This window comes from Cydia pomonella, chromosome 25 (assembly GCF_033807575.1).
Source record: "Cydia pomonella isolate Wapato2018A chromosome 25, ilCydPomo1, whole genome shotgun sequence".
Taxonomy (NCBI): domain Eukaryota; kingdom Metazoa; phylum Arthropoda; class Insecta; order Lepidoptera; family Tortricidae; genus Cydia; species Cydia pomonella.
This window is the reverse complement of record NC_084727.1, coordinates 3,525,886-3,552,167: the sequence shown is the minus strand read 5'-3', so window position 1 is coordinate 3,552,167 and position 26,282 is coordinate 3,525,886. Positions and strand designations below refer to the sequence as shown.

The window sequence follows — 26,282 nt, the reverse complement described above, 5'->3', positions numbered from 1 at the left end:
GCCCAAATAGGAGACAAAAAATGGATGGATATTCCCAAAGACAGAGAACACTGATCATCACTGGAGGAGGCCTTCATCTTCACAGGGATCTTGCAGAATAGTTATTGAGAAAAAAAAATATAATGGAATAAATAAATATTATAGGATATTATTACACAAATTGACTAAGCCCCACAGTAAGCTCAACAAGGCTTGTGTTGTGGGTACTTAAACAACGATATATATAATATAAAAATACTTAAATACACAGAAAACACCCAAAACTCAGGAACAAATGTCCGTGCTCATCACACAAATAAATGCCCTTACCAGGATTTAAACCCGGGACCATCAGCTTCGTAGGCAGGGTCACTACCCGACCCTGTATTTAAGTATTTATAAATATTTATATACTATATATATCGTTGTCTAAGTACCCTCAACACAAGCCTTATTGAGCTTACTGTGGGACTTAGTAAATTCGTGTAATAATGTTGTTGTTGTCCTAAAGCGCCCCAGAGGTGCAAAGGGCCTTCACAAGCTCGCGCCACGCCTTCCTATCTTCAGCTCGTCTTCTGGCCTCGCTCCAGCAGCTCGCTGTGTAATAATGTCCTGTAATATTTATTTATTTATAATAAAAAAATAAAAACATAGATTAACAACGAGCCATTTTCACAGCATGAGAAATGGAAAAACATGATTGTTTACAGAGCAACCGAGCCACCCACTGTCGGAGCTGCCGGCCCTGCCCCCGGGCGCGGCGGGCGGCGGCCGGCCCCCCGCGCGGCGCGCCGAGCCCCCGGCCGCGGCCGCGCTGCCCGCGCTGCGCCGCGCCGCGCAGCAGCTGCGCGCGCTCGCCCGCGCCATCGTGCGCGGCCCCGTCGACGCGCAACTTGGTAATTACTTATCTCTCTTTCTCTCTCTCTCTCTCTCTCTCTCTTTCTCTCTCTTTCTCTCTCTCTTTCTCTCTCTCTCACTTTCTCTCTCTCTTTCTCTCTCTCTTTCTCTCTCTCTCTTTCTCTCTCTCTTTCTCTCTCTCTCTCTCTCTCTTTCTTTCTCTCTCTCTCTCTTTCTCCCTCTCTCTCTCTCTCTCTCTCTCTCTCTATCTATCTATCTATCTATCTAACGTAACCTCTCGCTCTAACGACTGTCGCTCCTCTCGCTGATGGCGAATATACCTTTGGCCTATAGGGACCGTGCGCGTTGAAGGGTTTGCCATCTTGTGGCCTGAATCGGAACCTTAAACATGTACACGTCACGTGTTTTCTTGTGCATAGTAGGTTGTGGGGTACATCGGAACAATAAACCTCAAATTTACGCCTCGCGCCAAAAATCTGACGGCTCCTGTGCTGCCTCCTACAGTTCATGCACGCTTCCTATACATTTTTTATAAAAATTGACATTATGTCATTAAACAAGACCTATTTCAGAAAACTTTGTATGATATTTTAGTCTCTAAATGCGGTCAAGAATACACCTTTAAAATCTTACGTAATGTGCTAATTATCGCACTAGTGCGGTAAAGTAGCGCCATATATACTGTAAAATACTATTACAGTACATATGGTGCTACTTTACCGCACTAATGCGAAAATTAGCATATTACGTTACTGTGTCCAACATTTAAAGGGCCATATGTACTGTAAAACGTGGTACGATACATGTTCGAATAGGGAATTCGCCACTCGTTTCGAATTTTCTATTTTTCGCACTTGTATCGTAATGTACTATTAATAAACACACAAAATCGAGTAAAAAAAAAAACCCTATAATTACTGCTTGTTTCAGATAAAATCCCATCGCTGAATGTATGGAGCAATAATGACGCTCTGTCCACAGACCTGCCAGATTTCTCTCTGTCTCCACAGGAGTATATCACTGAGGTATATTTATTATTTCTGTACCCAAATGAAAGGCTTAGATACGGTTGTTTTTTTATCTTAATGAATGTCTTAATTATAAAGGATGTTTATTTAGTCACCTGCAATAATTTACGGGCTGAATATATAGGTCATACTGAGCAACTTTTACTATAGGACCAACCCCGAAATCGCGAAAAAAAATTGTTTGTTTCATATATGTTGACTTCTGACCTTGACATTGTCTATGGGAGAATAATTTTATTTTTTCGCGATTTCTAAGAGAGATTCCCATAGAAAAAGTTGCTCAGTATGACCTATCCTATCTATTCACCCCGTAAATTATTGCAGGTGACTAAATAAACAGCCTGTAAAGTGGAGATCTATAGAAATTGCAAATAATGTAAACAAACCAATTTACCTTCATTTCTTCGTAATCTCGCACTTTTTGTGGACAACCATGGTTTTATCAATAGTCTATATACTTAAATCTTTTATTTATATCAATTACTAGTTAAAATATAATTATGTTCATTATTAATATTTCAATGAAAACAACTATCGTGAAACTTTTAGGTTATACGTCAAATGCTAACAGAATCTGTCATATTTTTATTTATTTATTTATTTAGAAACCAAACAGTCATATAAACATATCAACAATGCAATACCGTAACAAAAGGAAAATACAATAAAAATACCTGGAGGTTAATAAGTTATAAACTATGTTACTGAAATAAATATAGTTATATTATTATACTCGAAATGTAATTATGATACTCGAAATAAACGAATTTTTTTTTTTAATTTAATATAGCTAATGCAAAATTTTGAATCAGATAGAAAAAATAACTGATATCTGTACTTATATATTAACACAACTTACAGTTTACCTATATTTTTTAGACTAGCCAACGAATTTTGAAAACAATCAACTTCGAATAGATGTTTATTATAGTAACTAGGAACTCGTCTGAAAAAGGTATGCCTGGAATAGTTTTTGACCGGAAAACTAATATGAAACAGCGATCCAGGGCGTAAGGGGTGATGCGGACAACTGAAAGTAACTAATCTTAGTAGATTAGGACAATTAATAATATTTTTAGAATTTTAAACAAAAACATAACGTCTAAGTATATATATCCTACGGTCAAAAAGGGAAGGTACACCAAAATGTTTCGCCGCCAACGTTGAATTTACAAAATAAGTACCTGTTCTATAACTTAAAGATTTTAAGAAAATGTTTTGAATTCTCCCCAAACGGTCAATATGGACTTGGTATTGTGGTGTCCAAATTACACTCCCGAATTCGAGGATACTCGGAGGATATTTGTTTACATAGTTTGCAAGTTCTATTGACCTCCACTTTATAGAGAGAAATTAATACTAAAATAAACCAAATATAGCCAACAAATGTCCACGTTATAGGTATTGAATCGTTATCGAGTGACATTATATGAAGTTTACACTGTATATACAGTATTTTGACTCTTGGAGACCATATACATCTCTAAGGATAATTTGATAAACTATACAATCTTTTGGTTTGGAACTTATTACACTGTATATACAGTATTTTGACTCTTGGAGACCATATACATCTCTAAGGATAATTTGATAAACTATACAATCTTTTGGTTTGGACACTTATATTTACACCTAAATGTAAATATTTTTTACAAGCTTTTATTTACTTTCACCTGACCGTTGTGTTTGTAATCAAATCTTGCAAGTTAAATTTGATCCACTTCCCGGTTTCCGATTGAGCTGAAAATTTGCATACATATGTAAGTCGGGTGACAATGCAATATTATGGTACCATCGAGCTGATCTGATGATGGAAACAAGAGGTGGACATAGGAACTCTGTGATAAAACAACGCAACCTAATTGTGTTTGGGGTTTTTAGAAGTGTCTCGTCTCGATATTAGTTACCTGTGGAAAGAAATGTACAGTCAGCGATAAAAGCTTGTACTAAAAATGAAATTTTTGCCAAAAACTTAATTATTGTGGAATGTTCCACATTACAATCTATAGAATGTATATACAGAAGTCAATCACAATGGAAAAATCAACGATGTTCAATTCTGGCCAACGTGGGACTCGAACCCATCTTTTGATTGTCCGGTTTATGTTTGACATCTGTACGTACAATTTATACATTTACACCTCTAAATAATATTACATTTTTATGTGTTTGTGTTTTTTTTTAAATATTCTCTTTATTTATTTTTTATCTTAGGCTAGGATTGTAGTATTTGTTATTCTACAATAATAGACTATATACTTTAATTTGAATTGATATGTTCACTTAACTGTATATTTTTTATTGTATTTTATGAATGTTGATGTGTTTTATAGGGTTCCCTACCGGTTGGTAAAACGGGACCCTATTACTGAGACTCCGCTGTCTGTCCGTCCGTCCGTCTGTCACTCATGAACCGTGATAGACACTTGAATTTTTCATAGATGATATATTTCTGCTTCCGCTATAACAAAAACTACTAAAAAGTACGAAACCCGGTGTGCGAGTCCGACTCGCACTTGTCCGGTTTTTTTTGGTTGTATGTAAATCTATGGTGACGTGTAGTGGCCTATTTGCTAAATAAATGTTGAAGTTGCACTAGAATGTGATATTGTGAATTTGTGTCACATTCTCCAGATCGGTCAATACCTGATGACCCTGCCGCAGCATCTCGAGATGCATCTGTCGGAGAAGCAGGCGCCGTGGCAGTTCCTTTCCGAGGTAAAAATCATTATGCTATACAATACAATTGTTTCTGTGGCCCTTAAAACAGGCGCTGTATGTACTCCTAAGTCTTTCAAAATAGGCTTGATCGGTCAGGCCCGAAGAACTAAAAGGAATGAAATCCCATCACAGACCGAAAGGAACTAGTTCATCTTAAGCGCTCTTAATCGGTCTCGGTCCTTTAGTTCAGTAGTCGGTACGTCAATACCAAGTAACAAATCGGTCAGGAGCGAATGATCGGAATGAGTCAAGGTCAAGAAAGTCGCTCTCTCACGCTCTCGCTCTGTTTATTTGCGAGCGAGAGCAAGATAATAAGATATAATCTAGTCATCCTCATTCAGATCTCGAGATTTGCTCCTGAACTACAGGACCTAAACGAGCGAACTAGTTCATTTGACCGATTGACCGAGACCGGAGCGCTCTTTTTAAAGACCGAGCGGGCACAACTCCATTTCAACAAGGGCGATCTTTACTTTGGGAAGATTGACTATGAAAATAAACAACCAGTCACTAATAAAGCCAATATATTAAAAATAATCCCAAACCCTTATATACAATCCCTAGAAATATTTCGATAGCGTGATGTAGAAATCGCCGCTCCCGGTACAGTGCCATCTCACGGGATATTTGGTATCAGTTTATATTAAAGAATTTGACGGAAGTATGGACGCGAACAGGCGCAACCAGATTCTACAAATATCATATTAATAGAAATATGCGAGCAAAATTGGCGTTTGCGTCCGCACCGCCTGATTTGACCATTTTAATCAGATTGGCGAATAATTGATCCTGTCTGGACTGGCCTATACTCATCGAGACAATTCTAACACCCCAAAAATAATAAGGTTGCATTGTTTTATCACAGAGTTCCTATGGCCTCTTGTCTCCATACCTGTCTTTCATGTCTCCATGCTCGATGGTACCATAATATTGCATTGTCACCAGACTTACACATGTAGGTAAAGCCCGACATATATGATCATTGTCAAGAGGGCGCTGTTATTCTCATGTATAGGATGAGTTTAGTATGAAAAATTTAGTTCCAAACGTTCCAATGAAACTCCTCATTATGGCGCGTGATCATATATTACGGTCAGACTTTATATAATACAGATTTAGCTCAAGTGTACATACCCAACGTATTTCGCAACGCAAAGACTTATTTGACCCACTTCCCGGTTTCCGATGAAGCTGAAAATTTGCATACATATGTAAGTCGGGTGACAACGCAATATTATGTTACCATTGAGCTGATCTGATGATGGAGACAGGAGGTGGCATCTCTGTGATAAAACGACGCAAACTAATTGCGTTTGGGTTTGTTAGAATAGTCTCGATGTGCATTTGTTGCCTGTTGAAAGAAAACTGCAGACAGCAAAGCGAGAAAGCTTGTATCAAAAATTACTTTTTTTTTGACAAAAAAATTATTGAGATTGTATTTGTGTTAAACAAGTTTGTACAATTAAATACATACATATATCACAAGCTGGGATTGTTTGCATAAACGTTCTTTTCTACTCGTATATACATGAAATGACGACCTGTCTGGCCTAGTGGGTAGTGACTTTGCCTATGAAGCCGATGGTCCCGGGTTCAAATCCTAGTAAGGACATATATTCGTGTGATCAGCACGGATATTTGTTTTTGAGTCATGGATGTTTTCAATGTATTTATAAATTTATATATAGTTGTGTAAGTACCCACAATACAAGCCTTATTGAGCTTACTGTGAGACTCAGTCAATTTGTGTAATAATGTCTTATAATATTTATTATTATTATGTATTATATACAATATTGTTTGTTTCAGATTTGCACGCACACATGCGAGGTTTACGCGGAAAAGATTCTGAACATCAGAAACATGGACGCACTGGGGACCAAGCGCTGCCTCACGGACATAGGTAACTGTTTCGTAGTCAACAAGTTAATATACACCCAATTAAACCCGACAGATTTTAACCACGCATTCCTGAGGTCAAAAAGAGAAAAAAAATCTATCAAAAGTTTTGGACAATATCGCCAAAAAAAAAATATTTTTTTTGCGTTTTCTGTACAGCTCATTTATTTTTACACCTTGGTGAAAACAAATCATTACAACGAATAAGTAAACTTTTTTTTTATTTACAGACAAAAAAAATTACCGAGTTTACTTTTTAACTTTAATGTCTGTGAGTAGGCGTGCCTAAACCAAGTCATGCAGTAGCAGCGTCACACCTAAAATAGTACATTACGATACAAGTGCGAAAAATAGGAAATTCGAAACGAGTGGCGATAAATTAAAACACGACCGGAGGGAGTGTTTTAAATCGACACGAGTTGCGAATTACCTATTCGCACATGTATCGTACAACGTTTTACAGTACATATGGCCCTTTAAATGTTCGACACAGTAACGTAATATGCTAATTCTCGCACTAGTGCGCTAAAGTAGCACCATATGTACTGTAAAGGCTTTTTTCACTTAGTTATAACAGAAACAAATCTTCACAAAAATTGACATTATCTCTAAAACAAGATCTATTTCAGGAAACTTTGTGTGGCATTTTAGTCTTTAACCCTTTATAACGCAGAGACGATGTGGAAACCACTTAGTTAATCAACATTTACGGAGAAGAACATCCTCTTTGGTAAAGACTGTATCGTTTATTATAAATACAACTTTACTTTTTTTTTTTTGCTATTACATTTTTATTTCAAAATTATACATGTCTTAATTTAGTGCTTTAATAAGGTACACATTTCTCTCTGGGAGCTCTACGTAAAGCATATGGTTTAGACAAAATTTACCCGATCCTCCCGAGTAACAATAACGATTTCGGACAAGTACTACAAAAAAAATACGGTTTGCGAACAAGACGACATTACACAAATTAAAAATCGTACTATGTGAACCGCAATTACACATGATTCGTAAAGCGAAACATCTGGACATAGTCTAATCATTTGTTTTAGTAAAAAAAAAAGTTTTGGATCTGTGCAATGTGGCCTTTTAGAGAAAATTGCATGTTACTTACGACAACTCCGACTTTGACATCCAATATAGCTATAATGGAGCGTTTCTATCGACCCGCTCTAGCGATGGTTCAACGCCATGAATGTCTGATAGACTGGTTTTTAGCAGATTCTTTTAGCTGTCTCCCTCATTTAACTTGCATCAGAAATTGTCGGGAATCCAAAATGTTGCGTGAAAACTTGTATTTATGTAAAAATAAAAATTCACCACATTTATTCTGCAGATGCTCAATTGAGCAATCATGAAGAGGGCACTTGATGACATGTTTTGGCAGCATATTAACCTTCTGTTTCTTTAAATCGTACCAAGGAGTCGGTAAATAGTCTCAAATTAAGCTCGATATAGGCTTGTCCGAAATATTTTTGCTAGACGATTTTAAAAGCATCATAAAGTTCCTAAAATAACAAAATATAAAACCTTATATCAGATATGGCGTAAAAATACCCTCAGATCATACCCTAACATAGTAATACAAAATAATAAACAAGTCAACAGTTACACCAGGTTTTATCTGTATTTATAATAAACGATACAGTCTTTATTATATACCGAATATGTCAGGCTTTCTTTCCTCATTCATACTTTTTCGGTCAGTATTTAATTTTAGTATAATGAATTAATCTATAGTATGTAGTAAATTTATGCACTATGCCTGTCAAGGGAAGCAAGCAAGCAAAAAAATACACGTCGCTGTATTTAATAATTTGAATTATAGCTCTTGCAATTCACAATAGGGTTGTTTCCATCTACAAATCTCAGGGCAGAATTGTATCCCAATAAATTCTTTTGGATTATAAGAACATGTTAAACTACTTTTAGGGGACCTGTAATGACCATATTTTTGTAAATATTGAATTTAAAATATCTTTTGGCACACGTCACGTGACCAAACTCGAAACGTCATTGAAGATTCTGATGACGTCACAACTCTCGGATTGACACTGTTGACAGTTAGGCGATAAACAACAAATGACAAATGTCAGTTGACAGTTCGTAACGTAAAAACTGTTCCTTCTCGTCACATATTACCGGGGACGCACGCTTGCGACCTCATTATTAAAAGGCAAGATGAGAAGACGTGCTAATAGAAACCAATACTTGTTATTTACATATTACGTAACAATAGGTGTACAATTTCAGCGACTAAATCTATGAATTTTACATTTTTGCTCTAAAATCGTTACCGGACTCGTAAAGTTATTGTTCGTCGCGACATTATAGGGAGCGTGCATGAACTGTAGCAGGCAGCACAGGAGCCGTCAGATTTTTGGCGCGAGGCGTAAATGTGATGTTTATTGTTCCGTTGTAGCCCACAAGATGGCAGCACTTACTATGCACAAGAAAACACGAGACGTGTAAATGTACATGTTTATTGTTCCGATTCAGGCCACAAGATGGCAGACCCTCCAACGCGCACGGTCCCTATTGTCAACTAGCTACAACTAGTACTGATAATTTCCGCTACTTGACGCTAGATGTCGACAACAAATTAACTCGCGTTTTGGTAAGAAAACTGATGTATGGAGTTACCACTCTTTTACTCATATTTCTATGTTTGTATGTAGGGGGTCAGTTATATCTGCAGCTTACTGTACACTATTGTCTATTTGCAGTGTACCTATCCAGCGTTGTGGAAGACCTCGGTACCGCGGTGACGCCATCTCTGAGGAACCTCGAGCGTTCTCTTCGCGCTGCCACGCCGCAGAACGAATGAACCACAGGACGCCCAGTGTGCAATATAATGTACATGTATAAAGGGAGGCCTCGGTACCGCGGTGAAGCCATCTCTGAGGAACCTCGAGCGATCTCTTCGCGCTGCCACGCCGCAGAACGAATGAACCACAGGACGCCCAGTGTGCAATATAACGTACATGTATAAAGGGAGGCCTCGGTACCGCGGTGAAGCCATCTCTGAGGAACCTCGAGCGATCTCTTCGCCCTGCCACGCCGCAGAACGAATAAGCGTCACGAAGCCCAGTGTGCAATATAATGTACCTACGTTCTACATTTTATTTAAATCAAATATATATATTTGCAAAATGTGCGCTTATTTTTTTACTCAGCTACTTACTACAATGATATCATAAGGAAGGGTAATGATAATGATCTTAGCGAAGCGTCATATGAGTTGTGTCGTATTTACCGTAGCGTCATACATAACTACTGAGCCGATATTGATATATGCGTAATTATTTGTGGCCCAGTTAAAATCATGTAAAAATATACTTCATTTTTAAATCACTTAAGTGAAAATTACATCCACACTTTTATCAGGCCTGGGCTATAACCGCGAAAATCGAAGTTCGTGAATTGCGGGCATTTTTCTCTGTCACTCTAATTACGTCTTAGTGGGAGTAAAAGAGAAAGATCCCCGCAATTTGCGAATTTCGGTTTTCGCGGTAGGCCCCCTGATATCAAACCCGTTTTTGGGCCCGAGAATAGTACATTACGATACAAGTGCGAAAAATAGGAAATTCGAAACGAGTGGCGATAAATTAAAACACGACCGAAGGGAGTGTTTTAAATCGACACGAGTTGCGAATTACCTATTCGCACATGTATCGTACAACGTTTTACAGTACATATGGCCCTTTAAATGTTCGACACAGTAACATAATATGCTACTTCTCGCACTAGTGCTATAAAGTAGCCCCATATGTACTGTAAAGAATATTTTTCGTTTCACCAAATATCAACACATCGTTAACAATAGTATTTTTTACATTCCAATTATCGATGTGTTTATATTCCGTGTAACGGAAAACGATTATCAAGCCCGAAATCGGGACTGATTTTGGGGCCGTTATCGGGAAGTGTGGATGTAATTGGCACTTTAGATATTAAATAAAAACTTAGTCATGTAGTCAAGTTAAAGTTTTTCAAACATTTAATTACTATCTACCATCTACATTTGACTCGTGCGTTGAAAAAAAGATTAAATATAAGAAATATTATATTACAAAGAAAGAATACAGATAAAGTATACACATGTTTCCGTTAAGAGTTGGTGCGTAAAGCGCCAATTACGTCCACACTTCCCGACTTCGGGCTTGTTAAACGTTTTCGTTTCACGGAATATCAGCGTGATATCAGCACATCGTTAACAATATTTGAAATATAAAAAATACTTTGTCTCTTGCCAAAAATTATTCAATGTTTGATATTTTTGCATATGAACCATTTCTTTACATTTCAAATATTGTAAAAGAAGTGCTGATATTTGGTAAAACGGAAACAACTCTTTCCGGGCCCGAAATCGGGTCTGATATCAGGCCTGATAAAGTGTGGATGTAATTGGCACTCTAGCCTTTCGATATGGACGAAAAAAAAAGAATCAGTGACACTGACAGATCAACCTTGTGTTTATGTTTGTTTCTAACAATTAATTCGCACGTGAGAATCTATGTACTTAACCTTTTCGTATCCCTAAATGAAGCTATGTCGGAGCTCACAGTGCACTCGGTCTGCACTAAAGGGCCGATTTATCCCACGTTATTATATTTCCAAAATGGCTGCCTGACGAAAGACTTCGAAACAGACTGTGCCGTGTTACAAGACAAGAATAAGACTAGAACAATAGTGATGGAGACTTCCGAGCTCGTCTACGCCGGTAAAGAGGAAAAGGAAGAATCTGGCATGACCCTGATACTAGCTAGAGACAGGGTATCCGGAAATGTTCGTCTAATAGAGGTAGGCAGCGCCAACTTGAAACCGCTCACCGAAACGGACTTAGACCATTTAGAACACGAAGCGAAAGCGCATAGTAAAATGAGATCAAAGAAAATTATGACACAGAATATATCCAATGCTGTTCAAATGGACACAGAACAGATTATTGAAAGCAATATGTTTGAAAATCTAGTTGCATGTAATAACGGCATAGGTGAGCTCGATATGCCGCCTATAGATAGAGAAGTAACTGAAGTTGAATTAGATTATTTGCAGCAACAGCATGAAATAAGTAGATTAGAGTTTTTAGAATTTGAGAAGAAGGAATTAGAACAGCAAAAGAAATTTAGAGTTAATCTTGAACCTGAAACAGAGCCGACAGATATGGAGGTTATGGAGCAACAAGATCTTACAGCGCTTGAAGAGAATAACTCTGAAGAGTTTCACATACCGCCTATTAACAGAGGGGCTACCAAAGTTGAAGATGTTTATCAGATAGAGAAGATTTTGTCCAAAGGTGAATGTGAAAAGATTTTAGAGGAACTAGAGGAAAATAACTATGTGGCTGATTTGCACCCTTATATAAAGTCTTACATGAAAGACAGGCATTTATCACCCCAACTAACAGTACTTGCTGCCTATGTCAGTTATCTTATTAAATACTTACATGCTAGTGAAGAACAAATCAGAATGACTAAATTTAAAATATGTCCGCATTCTAATACATTGAATGATATACTAATGAAAAAGTTTACAAAACTAGCAGTAATAAAATCAAATAATATTCAGGAAAGAATTATATGTCATATAATGGTGTTCATGTTAATATTAAATAATTATAGATTTTATCTTGAACCTCTATGTACTGCAATGGGTATACCAAAGAGATGCAGTATTAAACACCTGGTATACTTCACCGGAGCATCAGTAGTTACAAGTGAAATTGGAAGACAGGTGCTACTAAGGCTACCATTAGTCAAAAAACCACATTCTAACTCTGATAAATCAACTGTATGTGAAGATACAGACTCATGTATGCAGCTAAAAGAAGAAGAAAGACTAAAAATTAGTAAAGAAGTCATTAAACATTTGGTATCAAAAGTTCAAGATGAAACTGTAACAGAACAGACAGAAACAGTGACTGCTAATGATACGGTCAACAATTATCTATCTATATATGGCAATCTTGACTTGGATGACTTCTATTTACCATCTATAAACAGAGATGCAGGTCAAGTTGAACATGTATATCTTGTAGAGAAGATTTTGTCCAAAGATGAATATGAGCATATTTACAATGAGCTTATGGAGAATAATTACACAGCTGATTTACACCCATACATACTGCCCTTTACAGAAAACGAGACTCTGTCCTTACAATCAACAGTGCTAGCTCTATATACAAGTGAACTTATAAAATTCTTACATGTTGACGAAGCAGAAATCATGAAAAATGACTTTGTATTATGCCACTGCTCTAAGACATTGAATAATATCATAATGAACCATTTTAGAATAATTATTATGTTTAAACATAGGAGTTTGCAAAACATGAAAGATAAAATTATATGTCATATAATTGTATTTACTTTAATCTTAAGTAAATTTAGCTTTAAGCTGATGCCTCTCTTGAACTCAATAAATTCTAATCGTAATCATGTGATGAAAATGATAGCTTTTGTAGGAGCATCAATTATAAACAAAGACAGTGAAATGACAGTGCAGTTAAAATTACCGTTAGTTCCAAAACCTCAGGCCCGTATAAGAAAAACAAAGCCGCATAAAATTGACAAGAACTTGCAGCACAAAGATGATTATGAAATCGACCCAGATGAGTTCTATGTACCATTTCTTAACCGAGAAGCAACCAATCTTGAAGATGTATATGTTATAAACAAGATTTTCTCTGAAGATGAGTATTTCCAGATTTTTTTTGAGCTAGCGGAAAACAATTATATGGCCGATTTACATCCATACATACAACAATGTGTGAAAACCAGGACATTGTCTTTAGAGTTTACAGTGCTAGCTGTATATGCAAGTGTACTCATAAAATTCTTACATACTAGATTTAAAAAAATCAAAAAATTCATAATTTGCCCCCATTCTAAGACATTAAATGCAATCTTATTTAAAAGGTTTACAGAACTTATTAAATATAAAGGGAGAACTTATTCAATGCATAAGACGTCACAAGCAATGAGAAGAAAAATTCTGTGTCACATAATAGTATGTATGTTGATCTTAAATAAGTTTCAATTTAAAATGGATTCTTTTTTGGATGCGATAAAAAGGAAACGCATACTAAAGTTGCTCAGTTTTGTTGCAGCAACACTTGAAGATGGGGACGATGGAACAATGGTAAAATTAAAATTGCCCTTAGTGCCAAAAACACGGGCCACTATACACAGAAATAAGTGTGCTCTAAGAACTAAAATGGACTCAAGTCCAAAAAAAAAGAAAAGTTCAAGTTCAAAGCGGAAGAAGGGAGACCAGGAGGCAGAGACTGTCAAAATTGACCCGGATGATTTCTATCTACCAACTATTGACAGAAAAGCAACTGAACTTGAAGATGTATATCCTATAGAAGAAATTTTATCTAAAGATGAGTATGAAATAATATATCAGGAGTTACAGCAGAATGATTATAAAGATCATTTACATCCATATATACTCTCTTTTATCGAAAACAAGACTCTTCCTTTACAATTAATAGTGCTAGCTGTATATGCAAATGAACTTTTACAATTCTTAAAAGATATATCTAAAGTCTGGGAAATATGGTTTAGAATAAGCAACCTTTCCAATAAATTAAATGATATCTGTAAAAAAAGATTTATTGTTAAATCTAAAATTGTTGAAAACGTGACCCAGGACATAAGAGATAAAATGGTATGTCATATAATTGTATTTTTGTTAATCATAAATAACTTTCGATTCAAGCTAGAAGATTTCTGTAATGCAATAAAGAATACATATAAAACAAAACACGTGGAAAAAGTGGTGAGTCTTGTTGGAGCCGTGATTGTTAATAAAGGCGAGGGATCACTGATAGAGTTGAAATTACCATTAGTGCCAAAGAAGGAGGACATTACAAATAATACTTCGAAACGACGTCTTACTGTTGATCGAGACCTAAAAAAATATGAAAAAAATGTGGTAGATCCAGACGATTTACTAAATACACAGAATAACATAAGTGGTGCTTCTAAAATTGGGTCCCTGCAACATATTGAGAAAGAAAGTCTAGAACGTGAGACTGAGAATGTTGATCAAGACGATCTATCAGATAATGAAAATATAAAAGACGCTGACGACGTTTATTTACCGCCTATTAACCGAAAAGCAACCAAACTTGAAGATGTATATCCTTTAGAAAAGTTTTTGTCTAAAGATACATATAAGAAAATTGAGTGTGAGTTAAAAGATAGTAATTACAAAAAAGATTTACATCCATACATACAGTCCTTTGTGAAAAAGAAGTATTTGTCTTCCGAGTTAACAGTACTGGCCGTGTGTGCAAGTTCGCTTATAAAACACGTAAATTCTCTCTGGAGCGAAATTAAGAAACGTGACTACAGAATATGTCCCTATTCTAAGACATTAAACGATATCTTAATAAAAGGATTTATAGAACTTGCTAAATATCCACATAAAATATATAACACATACAAAACTGTAAGGCTCAAATCGGCAAATATGGAAATTAAGTCTGTGTGTTATATAATGATATGTGTGTTAATTTTAAATAACTTCAATTTTAAACTGGACCCTCTCAAGGACGCATTAAATAGAAAATGTGGATTTAGATTTATGCTGGAGGCTGTACGCCTTGTTGGAGCGATCATTGAACATAGCGACGATGGAACTGTAGTGAAGTTACAATTACCATCCGAGTTAACTCAACCTCCTTTAAAACCGTTGGATCGTAAAATTGACTTATCAAAATATGACATAATTGACCCAGATGATTTCTATGTACCGCCTATTAATAGAGAAGCAACTGAACTTGAAAATGTATATCTTATGGACAAATTTTTCTCCAAAAGTAAATACAAGAAGATTTACTGTGAGTTGAAAAAGAGTAAATATAGTGAGGATCTACATCCATACATACAGTCCATCATCGAAAACAAGTCGCTCTCCTTGCAGTTCACCGTGCTAGCAGTCTATGCAAGTGAACTGATAAAATTCATTCATGTCAGGAGCTCGAAAATCAGGATAAAATACTTTAAAGTATGCCACCATTCCAAGACATTAAATAATATAATAATGAAAGGATTTACAGAATGTTCTGAACGTAAAAGCGATGATAACGGAATATATACATATAGATTCAGCTCACCAGATATGAAAAGAAAAATAGTATGCCATGTAATAGTGTGTGTTTTGATCTTAAATAACTTCCAATGTAACCTGGATCCTCTCGTCGATGCAGTAAAGCGAAACGTACAAGAGACGGTCCGTCTTGTCGGTGCATCAATTGTAAATGGGGACAACGGAAAAATGGTTCAGTTAAAATTACCATTAGTCCCTAAACCTCAGATTACCAGAAAAAAACAATCCACTAAAATATGTTAAGGGCACCAATCATGGGACATTTAAAAGAAGATTTGGAGTATTTTTGATATTTCACTGACACCAGTAAAATTTCTACCGCTTTACGCTTTAAAAGTTGAATGTCCAATTCGTCCTTTATGTTTTCTATGTATTTACTGAAAGCTACTGTAATTGTTTTCAGTACTATTAACCAATTAAAACTGTGGTTCTTTGCTCCAGTCATGTCATATATGGCGCCGTTTATTTTGAACCTAACAAATATCAAACAAAAATTCAACTTGAGCAGCTCTTTGGCTCTTGTTTATGGAAAATAATGCCAGCGATTAAAAACCGATGGTAAATACTTGTTTGTCAGAATTTACTGGTAGAAAAAGTACTGTAAACAATAGTGATATAATCAAGCTTTTCAATCTCGTACCTAAAATCTGTAAGCTTCGTTGCCTAAACACGGTACTCGACTATATGTATATATATTATATTTAACGATTGTATAAAAAAACTATTAATTACCAATGTTAAGAATATGATATGTACTTACCTAAGTGTTAAAAACTCCTTATGTGATTTAATTTAAGTATTCTTTTGACTTGATTGTGGCCAATAAACTTAGGTTTATCTTACTATGTTTTAATTATCCAATCTAATATATATGTATATTGTGTTAAATAGTGTTTGAATTCATTTGAATATAAAATCTAAATCTTCCTACCGCTGTTCCAGATTTTTACGACGGCTCGTGGGAGTCTGAGGTTCGCTTGGCAACGAATGCCAAGATTTGGCTGAGGCATTCGTTTTTACGAAAGCGACTGCCATCTGACCTTTCAACCCACAGGGTCAAAAAGTAACCGAAAAAACCTCGCGTGATTAGTGCACAAGCCCTTATGGATTATAGTCCAAGATCCCAGCCCGCGTAGCCAACGTGCATATCGTTCACGTTCCGTGGCGAACGAAACGCAACGGCCACAGTCGCACTAATATGGAAGAGTGATAGAGAGAGATGCCTACTCTACGATTACTGAGCGTTATCGATTGTAACGTTGGCTACGCGGCCAGACCTTACATATTTCCTCATGAATAAAATGTATGGGATAATATAGTGTTAGTAAGTACTTTTAATGTCTGCATACTTGCTATATTGGCCCGACGCGTCGGCCATTTGTCGGGTACAAGGTGCTAAAGTTTGGTAAAAATATTACTAACTTTTCTCAAATTATCATGGCTGATTTTTATTTATGTTTTAGAAAACATTGTTATTATTATTATTTATCAGACGCTTAAAAGCTGTCAAAAAATATTGTAACTACTTTTTTTTGTATTCTCACTCTTGATTTTTTATTAGTGATATAGAATATAAATAAAGTTACAATAATGTTTGACAGCTTTAAAGCTTCTGGTAAAAGTTACCGCCGGCGGAAATGGTCTGGCAATGTTGATTATAAATTTTCAACAATATTTTCTAAAACACATAAAAATCAGCCATAAGAATTTAAGAAAAGTTAGTAATATTTTTACCAACTTTTACTAACACTATATTATCCCATACATTTTATTACTGAGAAAATAAGTAAGGTCTGGCGGCTCTGGGATCTTGCTCTATTAGTCCAGTTTCCTCACGATGTTTTCCTTCACCGAAAAGCGACTGGTACATATCAAATGACATGGTAAATTAACCTTTTGACCGCCAAAGACGTCATATGACGCGCGCGGCTACAGCCCAATATCAACCTTCATGCGTACTGACAAGGTTCACGATTACGCGCCGCGTACGATAGGCGTGGCGTTCAAAAGGTTAAGTAGCATAGTAAGTTGCGAGCCGGGTTTGAAATGAACCCACGACGTCGCGACCTCTAGATTGAAAATTGAAAGTCATACGCTCGGGTAATTCGCTCTATTTGTTACCAGTGGTAACTACTGGGAATTTATTTCCCACCTTTTACCAGCGCCTTTTAATGGGAAAGAAAATTCCAAACTAAGTTGGTGGTTACTAGTGGGATTTTTTCCCAGTCGTTACCACTGATAAAAGGTGGGAAATTAATTCCCAGTCCACCAGACCACCAAAATTTGGTTAGCGTTCAATACTAATAAAAACAGTATAAATATGGAGTGCTTTAATCAGTAAGTAATTAGTTAAAAATCGAGTTAAGTAATTATAAGTTATAAATTAGTTTATAGTTTAATTTTAAGACGATTACTGATTACATTACATAATAAATCATTTTATTTCGTGATAAACTTTAAAACATTGAAAATTAGCATATTGACATTGACACACTGGGCTCGCCTCAGTATAATGCTGATGCTGACCCGTGTGAGCTATATGCTCTCAAATGATTGAATGCGGAATACGCGTGGTAGGTAATAGCTTTAAGCCAACACATTAAATACATAGATATTATATATTCAATTAGATAACTTAATAAATAACCTTGTAACCATGATATATCGTGGCCTGAAACTATTAGTAGTACAAGATTAATGAACGATACACTGTTGGCCGGCGTTCCTAAATCTGTGCATACCATACGTATCCTCATTCCCCCATTTGCTACATGCTCCTAACCTAAGCGTGTGAAAACTCCGTGGGAAGAGCTACGCCTGTTGCATGATTTCGTGCTATTATTCACACATTCTGGCCTCGTGCCCTCGTTGTACGTGAGTTTAGGCACCTTCTTTACCTCCTCGATAAGCTCAAGAAAGCACTCGCACTCCCAAGGATTATCCGAGAAATCAAATTGACTAAGACTTGGCAGTTTACCGACAAAGTTAGCAGGCAAGTAGCTTAACCTATTCTCGTGCAAGTCTAACCTTTGAAGCTTGCTGCTTTCGAACATTTGTTCAGGAATAAAATTGATCTTGTTATCGTATAAGTACAATTCTTTCAATTCAGGTAACGATTTAAACAAATCCGGGTGGAGATGTTCGATTTGATTATTTGACAGAAATAATCGCTCTAGTTTTGCACAAGGCGAAAATGTTTCACCATTATTTATGTTTTCGATCTGATTGTTCCATAAGAATAACTCAGTTAAACTAGGGCATGAATTCTCTACGAACACAGGCGCTTGTTTTAACTTGTTGTATCCTAACTCTACTTTTGTTAAATTCGGAAGGGAACGGAACGCAGCGGTGTCTATATTTTCGATATTATTATAATTCAAGAAGAGAAAGACCAGGTTGGGAAGGCCGTTAATGTCGGTAAGGGTTACGTTTTTGATGCGGCACATTGCAAGGTTTAACCATGTGGCTTCGGTGTCGGTTGGGTATTCTCTGACGCGTTCTCTTCTGCCGTAGCGCGTGCATTGAGCCCAGGTGACGTAGTCAGCCTCAGTTGGCAGCAGCAGGGGTAGTAGCAAAACGAGCGCTGAGACTAGCCCTGCAACAGATGAAAGCAGAATGTACCCACGGATGTGATCAACATTTGAAATAATAACTCTAAACGACGACTTTTTTCTGACTGAATTTTTCTGCCACATCTATCTGAAAACATAAGCTCAGACATTCCGGAATTCCGTCTCGACTGTTTTTTTTAGACCCAAGGTTGAAATAATAGCTCTAAACGTAAACGACGGCTTTTTTTACAAGCTTTTATTTAACTTGCCCTATTAGTATGTAAGTTTCTTCTAACTACTGTGCCTCAAATCTTATTAGAAGCTAAATTTGACCCATTTCCCGATCGAGCTGAAAATTTGCATACATATGTAAGTCGGGTAACAATGCATTGTTATGGTACCATCGAGCTACCAAATGCTATGGTACCTAACAAATTAACGCGATGATTCATTAAGTTACGTTAATTACGAATGAAACTTTCCTACCTATTAAAACACATCGACATGTTTTTTAATTGTAAAGGAAATTAAAAGTGATTAAAAGTAGTATGTACAAGAATAGTGACACAAATATTGCTCGATCATTATACGATAGGATACTCACCCATATTGGAAAACGCCATCGTTGAGATTAGGTAATCGTTTCGTTCCGTGACTGCAATTCAACAAGCTTTCTAAAATACGTCTGATCATGAAGAGAGTCACACGGTGGCTAATTATTTATCACCACATTTTAAGATAAAGTTTTTGTTTTGACTTTACTGGCCTTACGGATAGGTACAGTCACGGACTTTAATTGTTGCGCCATTTAGAGGTCACTGTATAAATAATAATAATAATAAATCTTACTTCATACTGGACACTTCATAGCTTAGCCAAAGATTATTAAGAAGACCAGAGTGCTCACTCCATACAACGGTTTAGTTACCAAAAATACTATTATTTTCGTAGTCTACATCTAGCGTCAAGTAGGGGAACTCTCAGTACTGCTACTCAACAATAGACGTCGCGGCAAACAGAAAGTCTAATGCTCAACTATTTCCCGCTAATATTGTAACTAGCACTGACCTATCACACATAGACAGTTAGTCCTCATAAGGCTAATCTGCCCAAAGTGAAGCCGAAACACGATCGATGTGTGCGTGCGACGCTCGTGTCTTACGCTCAGCGACACACACATATATACAAAAATGGGTTGCCAGAGTTCATTTATTCCCCTTAAAGTAGATGGATTTTAACCACATCCTTATACTTGGCTATCAATCATTTGGGAGTGTGTATGTAGATATTAAATTTATGGCAAAAGCTTTCAAGGTTTCTTTTAAGGACTTTGCATTTCTGTACTTTGTGAAATAATGTTTAAATAAAAAAGGTTTATTTTTTTATTTTACAAATGTGCACAGATAATAACTGGTAGAATTGACTTTGGAATAATGATTTTAAATGATAAATATTTAATGACGATCATTTGGATTCGATTTGGTTTGATTTTATTTGATATCATACATTTAATATTTTCTTCGGGTTGGTGTGGTGAAAAGTTTTGTGTTTCACTTGGGGCAAAATTTGTTTAACTCTCGTAACTTGAAACCCTCGCAACGCTCAAGATTCCATTTTTAGAAATTTTGGGATCTTTATCTAGCTCGATAATATTGCTAATTAGCACGAGCGGTTAAACAACAACTTTCCCTCTTGTAAAATAAATAACTATTTATCGTCAGTACTACTCGTAGTAATTGTACCTGCCGACCTAGCCAAGGTTGCAATCGCTATTGCTTCGACAACGAAACGCTTTGTGTCTCTCTATCAGTCTTCCATATAAGTGCGACAGTGACAGTTGCGTTTCGTTTTTACAGACCTTAACTGTAACACCTGTGTTCCACAAATAAATTTACTTTACTTGCTCATCAAAATGGCGAGAGCATATTCGAGTATGTTTAGTCGGTTTCCATATTGCATCGTTCCTATTTAATCTATTTTTTTCCGTCCATCTCGCAGACAGAAGCGGATCAGTCGGAAATCTAAAAAGAATACCACACAAAATTAAAATATGAATTTAAACTGTAATTTTATAAAAGACAAAACATAATTTGAAATAAAAGAATGAAAAACTAAAAAAGAATATTTTCTATAGTCATACATGGAACGTAAAGTAAGCATATTAATTTTATTTTATCAATGTAATCGTCATGCCTCATTTGGAGGAAAAAAGATTCATATCACCTGGCAACATTTATAAGTAATGGCGGCTGACGAAAATTTGGATTTTTGTATTTACAATTACGTAAAAATATCACATTAAACTGGATACTTACGCGTGAAATGTTATATCAGGTGGTTTGTTTTTATTCACTGATGTGTTGTGACACCCATTCACCGCACAAACAACCATCTTTCATGTATTTTTAATTTATAACCGGGAGGTGTACACAAACCAACTCGACCTTGAGTACTGCGAGGGCCGTTCGGATACGATGACACGAGGGCGACATAATGTCGTACTCGAAATGGCTTCACTAGGGATGTACAGACTAGGCATCTAGGCTAATTATAAATCTATGGTTACTAGAGTAACCGGAACTCTATTTTTAACTCCTACGCTTACTCTGGTTATAATATTAGCTGGAAATCTTTGGCTTAGCTATTAAAATAACAAAATTCGTTTGACACCTAAATGGCTCAACAATTAAAGTCCGCGAGTGTACCTATATTCCATCTATCCAAGAGGTCCATTTTTAGTGGACACTTATATTAATTAATAGGTGCCGACATAATATTCAGCTGATTACATAAATATGTCTAAAATATTTATTTTGCTTTATAATATTGTTTATCTTATCAGAGAGTAAAAGCCACCAAAGTGACAAAGATTATCTTATTAACCTTTGATCGCAAACAGTCTTAGCCAAAATTTGACTCAGGTAAACAATAACATCTTTGCTACTTCAGAACGAATATAGCTCTTACTTAAAGGAAAAAAGGTCTATTTTACAGTGTATGCCATAAAAACCGTAGTGACGGGAATGTGGACTGATGAGGACTTGGAAACTATTTTCATGCCAAATTTCATCAGAATCGGTTCAGCGGTTTAAGCTTGATGAGGTAACAGTAACAGGCAGAGTTACTTTCATAGAGAAATATAAGTAAAGAAAGAGTGGTGACGCCATATAATAGGGCGGCTACCGGGAAAATCGAAATTCGTCAATTGCCGGCATTTTTCTCTGTCACTCTAATTACGTCTTACTAAGAGTAAAAGAGAAAGATCCCCGCAATTTGCGAATTTCGGTTTTCGCGGTAGTTTTCTTACCAAGACACGAGTTATTTGGAAGTCGACATCTAGCGTCAAGCAGCGGAATTTATCAGTACTGCTAGTTGACAATAGATGTCGCGACGAACGAAAACTCTAATGCTCCACAATTTTCAGCTAATATAACCGGAACTCTATTTTCAACTCCTGCTTGTAATATGTATTAGGTGTAAATTATTTTGGCAATACATATTTCGTCAGACGCGGCACTGGTTACATTTGAGGGCCTACCGCGAACCACGTTCGACGTGTTGCCTCCCTGTCACACTTAGGTACGAATTTACAAGTGCGATAGAGAGGCAACACGTCGAACGGAGTTCGTGGTAGGCCCTCTGGGCGGCTACCGGGAAAATCGATTTTCGTCAATTGCGGGCATTTTTCTCTGTCACTCTAATTACTTGTTAGTGAGAGTAAAAGAGAAAGATCCCCGCATTTTGCGAATTTCGGTTTTCGCGGTAGGCCCCCTGGTATCAAGTAGCGGTACTGATAAATCCACTACTGACTGACCACTACTTTTGAATTTGTAATATTAAGTAAGGCTATTAATTATTAATCATAGGATGGTAATAGCAATAGCACAGATCGTGAACGCGTTCTTAGCCGCCAGGGCGGCACCCCAGTCATGCATTGTTGCATATGGTCTATATTAGGTTAGGGAACCTAACCATATCTAAAACAACCGTAAGTAAAAAAAAAACTAAATGTGTATACCTCCCCACCTAAATATTAGAGCAAAGAGAATTTGAAATAGAGGTGGATTGTCAAATAAATTATTTTTAGCAACAGTAAATTTACTGCCATCTGCCATCTAATAGATCAAAGGCCAAAGGTATGGCGACATCGTTTCGAGCGATGGCGCCACAACCTTTAGCTGATGCCAGGTAAGATGGCGCCACTATTTGATATTTAACAAATTTAACACATATCAATGAAAGAATAAGGATCAAAGTCAAATGGCGTTCTAAAAGTTCTAATTATGTATCGAATGATGGCATTAAATTTACTGTGGTTACAAAATTTTCTTTGACAATCCACCTCTATTTCAAACTCTCATGTATTTTAGGCACAAAAGTTGTATAGTTTTTGTATTGACTGATGGCTGAATTTTAGGGTACTAGTCATATTACCGTACTTCCTATTTTTTTTTGGCCTCTCATGCATGACAGGGCTTGGGTGAGTCCCCACGCTTGCCCTGCCCAATGCGGATTGGGGACTTCTCAAATACCTTTACGCGCGGATTTATGAAGGTTTCCTCACGATAGTCACGATGTTATCCTTCACCGAAAAGCTAGTGGTAAATATCAAATGATATTTCATACATAAGGTCCGAGAAAATTGGTACGAGCCAGGATTTGAACCCGCGACCTCGGGATTGAAAGTCGGACGTCAATCCACTCGGCCACGGCCATCTTCTATGATACTTAAGCTAAAAAAAAAACATAAATGGAATCTTAAAACAACATGTAATTTTTAATCACATACAAAGAAGGCACTTACAGCTAATGACACATTAATCTAGATATGGAATCAGTTCATTTATAATTTTTTGTAAGTTTTATATCTAAATTTTTATACTCCTTCGAGTTACAATAATTGGAACTATTTTCTTAATAAAATCATAACAAAAGCTATTTGACTTTATATTATCTCACTTGTCCCTAGTGGTAACAATTGAGAAATATAATTCCCAGTACAATTTACCAGTATAATTTACCACCAACTCATTTTATTGGTAACTTACACACGTGTAACACATAAATGTGTTGTATTATTTGTACTGTTTCTGTATTGAGGTGTGCAATAAAGAGTATTTGTATTGTATTGTTTTGTAACACGAGGAACCCGAAAGTTTTTACCCAGTGGTGGGCAAAGTAAGCAAAAAACAAGTCCTTCGAAAAAATGGGTATATGACCCGAGAAAAAACGAAAATGAATTTTTGCTGCAATTAGGGCCCATCTCTCAAGTGTCTTAAACTTTATGGCCCACCATGAAGAAAGTTTGCCCACCACTGTTTTAAGCACTCACTTCTGAGGCCTAAAGAAGGAAAAGTTTATATGACATTTTAGTCTCTAGTGATCAGGAATACACTATTAAAATCTTTCGGTTTCCTCATGTTACACCGTGTATATATATTTTTCTGAGTTGTTCTCAGTAGTAAAAGATAAGAAAAAATTCTCATTTGTTACCATTGGTAGCAATTTGGTGGTAACTAACTATAGTATTCTTCAACCACGAAGCGCACGCTGACAAATGTCATCTCAATCAATTCTTTTTTTTCATCTCAGCACAATTGTGCGATATTTGTAGTTTTAAGGTATAAATTATATGGAGATTTTTGGAGATGCCACCTGGCACTGTACCCTTCGCATTTGAAAAATACTATAGTGGGTATCTTGTGTAGATGTGCCTCACCCGACGCAAACACATCACACTGTTTTAGGTTACCATTACATAGACACATTACCTGCTTAAACACTAACGGCGTTATTCATAGACATATATCAAATCTAAGTCGTCCCAGATCTACAATGTAAAAATTGCCTGTCAAGTATTAAAAGTGCGTTGAAAATCGGAATAATATCAAATGTCATAAGGAGGTATTGAATGCAGAAATAATATGAAATACACATATAAGTATGTGTTCTTGGCAGTGACTTGGCAGTTAACAGTACTACTCATTCCCTTCAAGTCGGCGGTTACCTCCCACCCGTCCCCTGACTATAGCTATCACATTTTCCAGTCTGCTATAACCTTATGTTTTGTTACATTCAAGCATCGGCTCGTAGCCGCAGTAAAGTTCTAAAATTCGCTAATAAGGTACTAAAAAAGAATTAAACGAAAATCAACTTTATTTCGGTACAAATACAGTTAACAATGGCTATGAACTTGTGGAGGTAATTAGTGAGTTTTGGTTGTTACTTGATGATATATGTCAGGGGTCTCCAAACCCTGGCCCGCATGGCATTCCAATCCGGCCCGCAGACACTAAATGCGACAGCCCACAGTCTGGCTCGCAGGTGGTTGCCAAATGTATACTAACCCCCCCCCAAAACCCAATAGTGTCAGCGCTAAAGTTTCTGAAGTGCAAAGCCCTCGGGTAAAAAAGTTAGGAGACCCCAGATATATGTGATGCCTTCCTTTTTGCTCACTTAGTGTAGTGTACAAGTATTATTCTAGATCTGTGCCAGCCATTAATAATTGCTTGTCTGTGTCTGTCATTTTGCTATTTATTTGTTAAAAAGAGAATAGTTATTTGTTTTACAAGGGGGTAAGGACCGACCGAGATCTCGGTCTCGGTCTCGGTCTCGGCATTCTCGGCCAAAAATCGAGCCGAGATCTCGGTCTCGGTTCTCGGCCAAAATTGGCCGAGATTCCTGCCGAGACCGAGAATAGGCAATGAGCTAGCCATTGGTGAATTTGAATTCACCGCCCACGAGCGTCCGTTTCTAAGCCACCCGTTGGTTGCATCGCCCGGTTGGTGAGACTTTTTTGGTGATTGTGATTGGTTTCGTACCTACATTTTAGGCCAATTACTTATCAAATACTACCTGATGGAATCGGACAGGCGCGGTTGCAAGTAATGACTTGTTCATTTGGTTCTTTTCGTTTTGAGGTTGTTGTTAATGCGGAAGAGTTAATAAATGAGTGTATATTGTTATCGAGATGTAACTTAAATTAACTTGATGTGAGTGGAAGATGGCACTGGATATTTTGATACTTAATATATTTGTGTTTACGGGAAAAAGCATAGCAGTAGGTGAGTACAATACGATACCGGCGGCGGATTACTGTTGTGGAAAAATTAGACGTAATTTC

The 26,282-nt window shown here is 36.7% G+C and overlaps 3 protein-coding genes across 5 annotated transcripts in view; 2 read left to right on the top strand and 1 right to left on the bottom strand.

Moving 5' to 3' along the window:
* The window catches only part of LOC133531549 (conserved oligomeric Golgi complex subunit 7), a 46,315-nt gene extending 29,802 nt beyond the window's left edge, over window positions 1–16,513 (top strand). Inside the window, exons 13-18 of one of the 3 annotated variants that reach the window (XM_061869828.1) lie at window positions 690–875; window positions 1,768–1,862; window positions 4,500–4,583; window positions 6,396–6,489; window positions 9,215–9,355; window positions 16,499–16,513. In XM_061869828.1, coding sequence (XP_061725812.1) covers window positions 690–875; window positions 1,768–1,862; window positions 4,500–4,583; window positions 6,396–6,489; window positions 9,215–9,315 — 560 coding nt within the window. In that variant the 3' untranslated portion in view covers window positions 9,316–9,355; window positions 16,499–16,513. Of the gene's footprint in view, window positions 1–689; window positions 876–1,767; window positions 1,863–4,499; window positions 4,584–6,395; window positions 6,969–9,214; window positions 9,646–16,498 lie in introns of those variants that run through there. The other 2 variants (XM_061869827.1, XM_061869826.1) reach the window with 2 other exon arrangements.
* LOC133531544 (uncharacterized) lies at window positions 10,952–16,496 on the top strand. Its single transcript, XM_061869816.1, has one exon. The coding sequence runs from the start codon at window positions 11,040–11,042 to the stop codon at window positions 15,849–15,851; it is 4,812 nt and encodes a 1,603-aa protein (XP_061725800.1). The 5' UTR covers window positions 10,952–11,039; the 3' UTR covers window positions 15,852–16,496.
* A 1,410-nt stretch (window positions 16,514–17,923) lies between the features above and the next one.
* On the bottom strand, window positions 17,924–20,061 carry LOC133531485 (carboxypeptidase N subunit 2-like). The gene is made up of 2 exons (XM_061869733.1): window positions 19,764–20,061; window positions 17,924–19,203 (listed from the first exon to the last, which is right to left on the bottom strand). Exons 1-2 carry the CDS (start codon window positions 19,780–19,782, stop codon window positions 18,386–18,388), a joined length of 837 nt encoding a protein of 278 aa, XP_061725717.1. The 5' UTR covers window positions 19,783–20,061; the 3' UTR covers window positions 17,924–18,385.
* Window positions 20,062–26,282: the final 6,221 nt, after the last annotated feature.

Bases quoted from the DNA above. Each gene is read 5' to 3' on its own strand.
- LOC133531544 (XM_061869816.1), top strand. From the start codon at position 11,040: ATGTCGGAGCTCACAGTGCACTCGGTCTGCACTAAAGGGCCGATTTAT.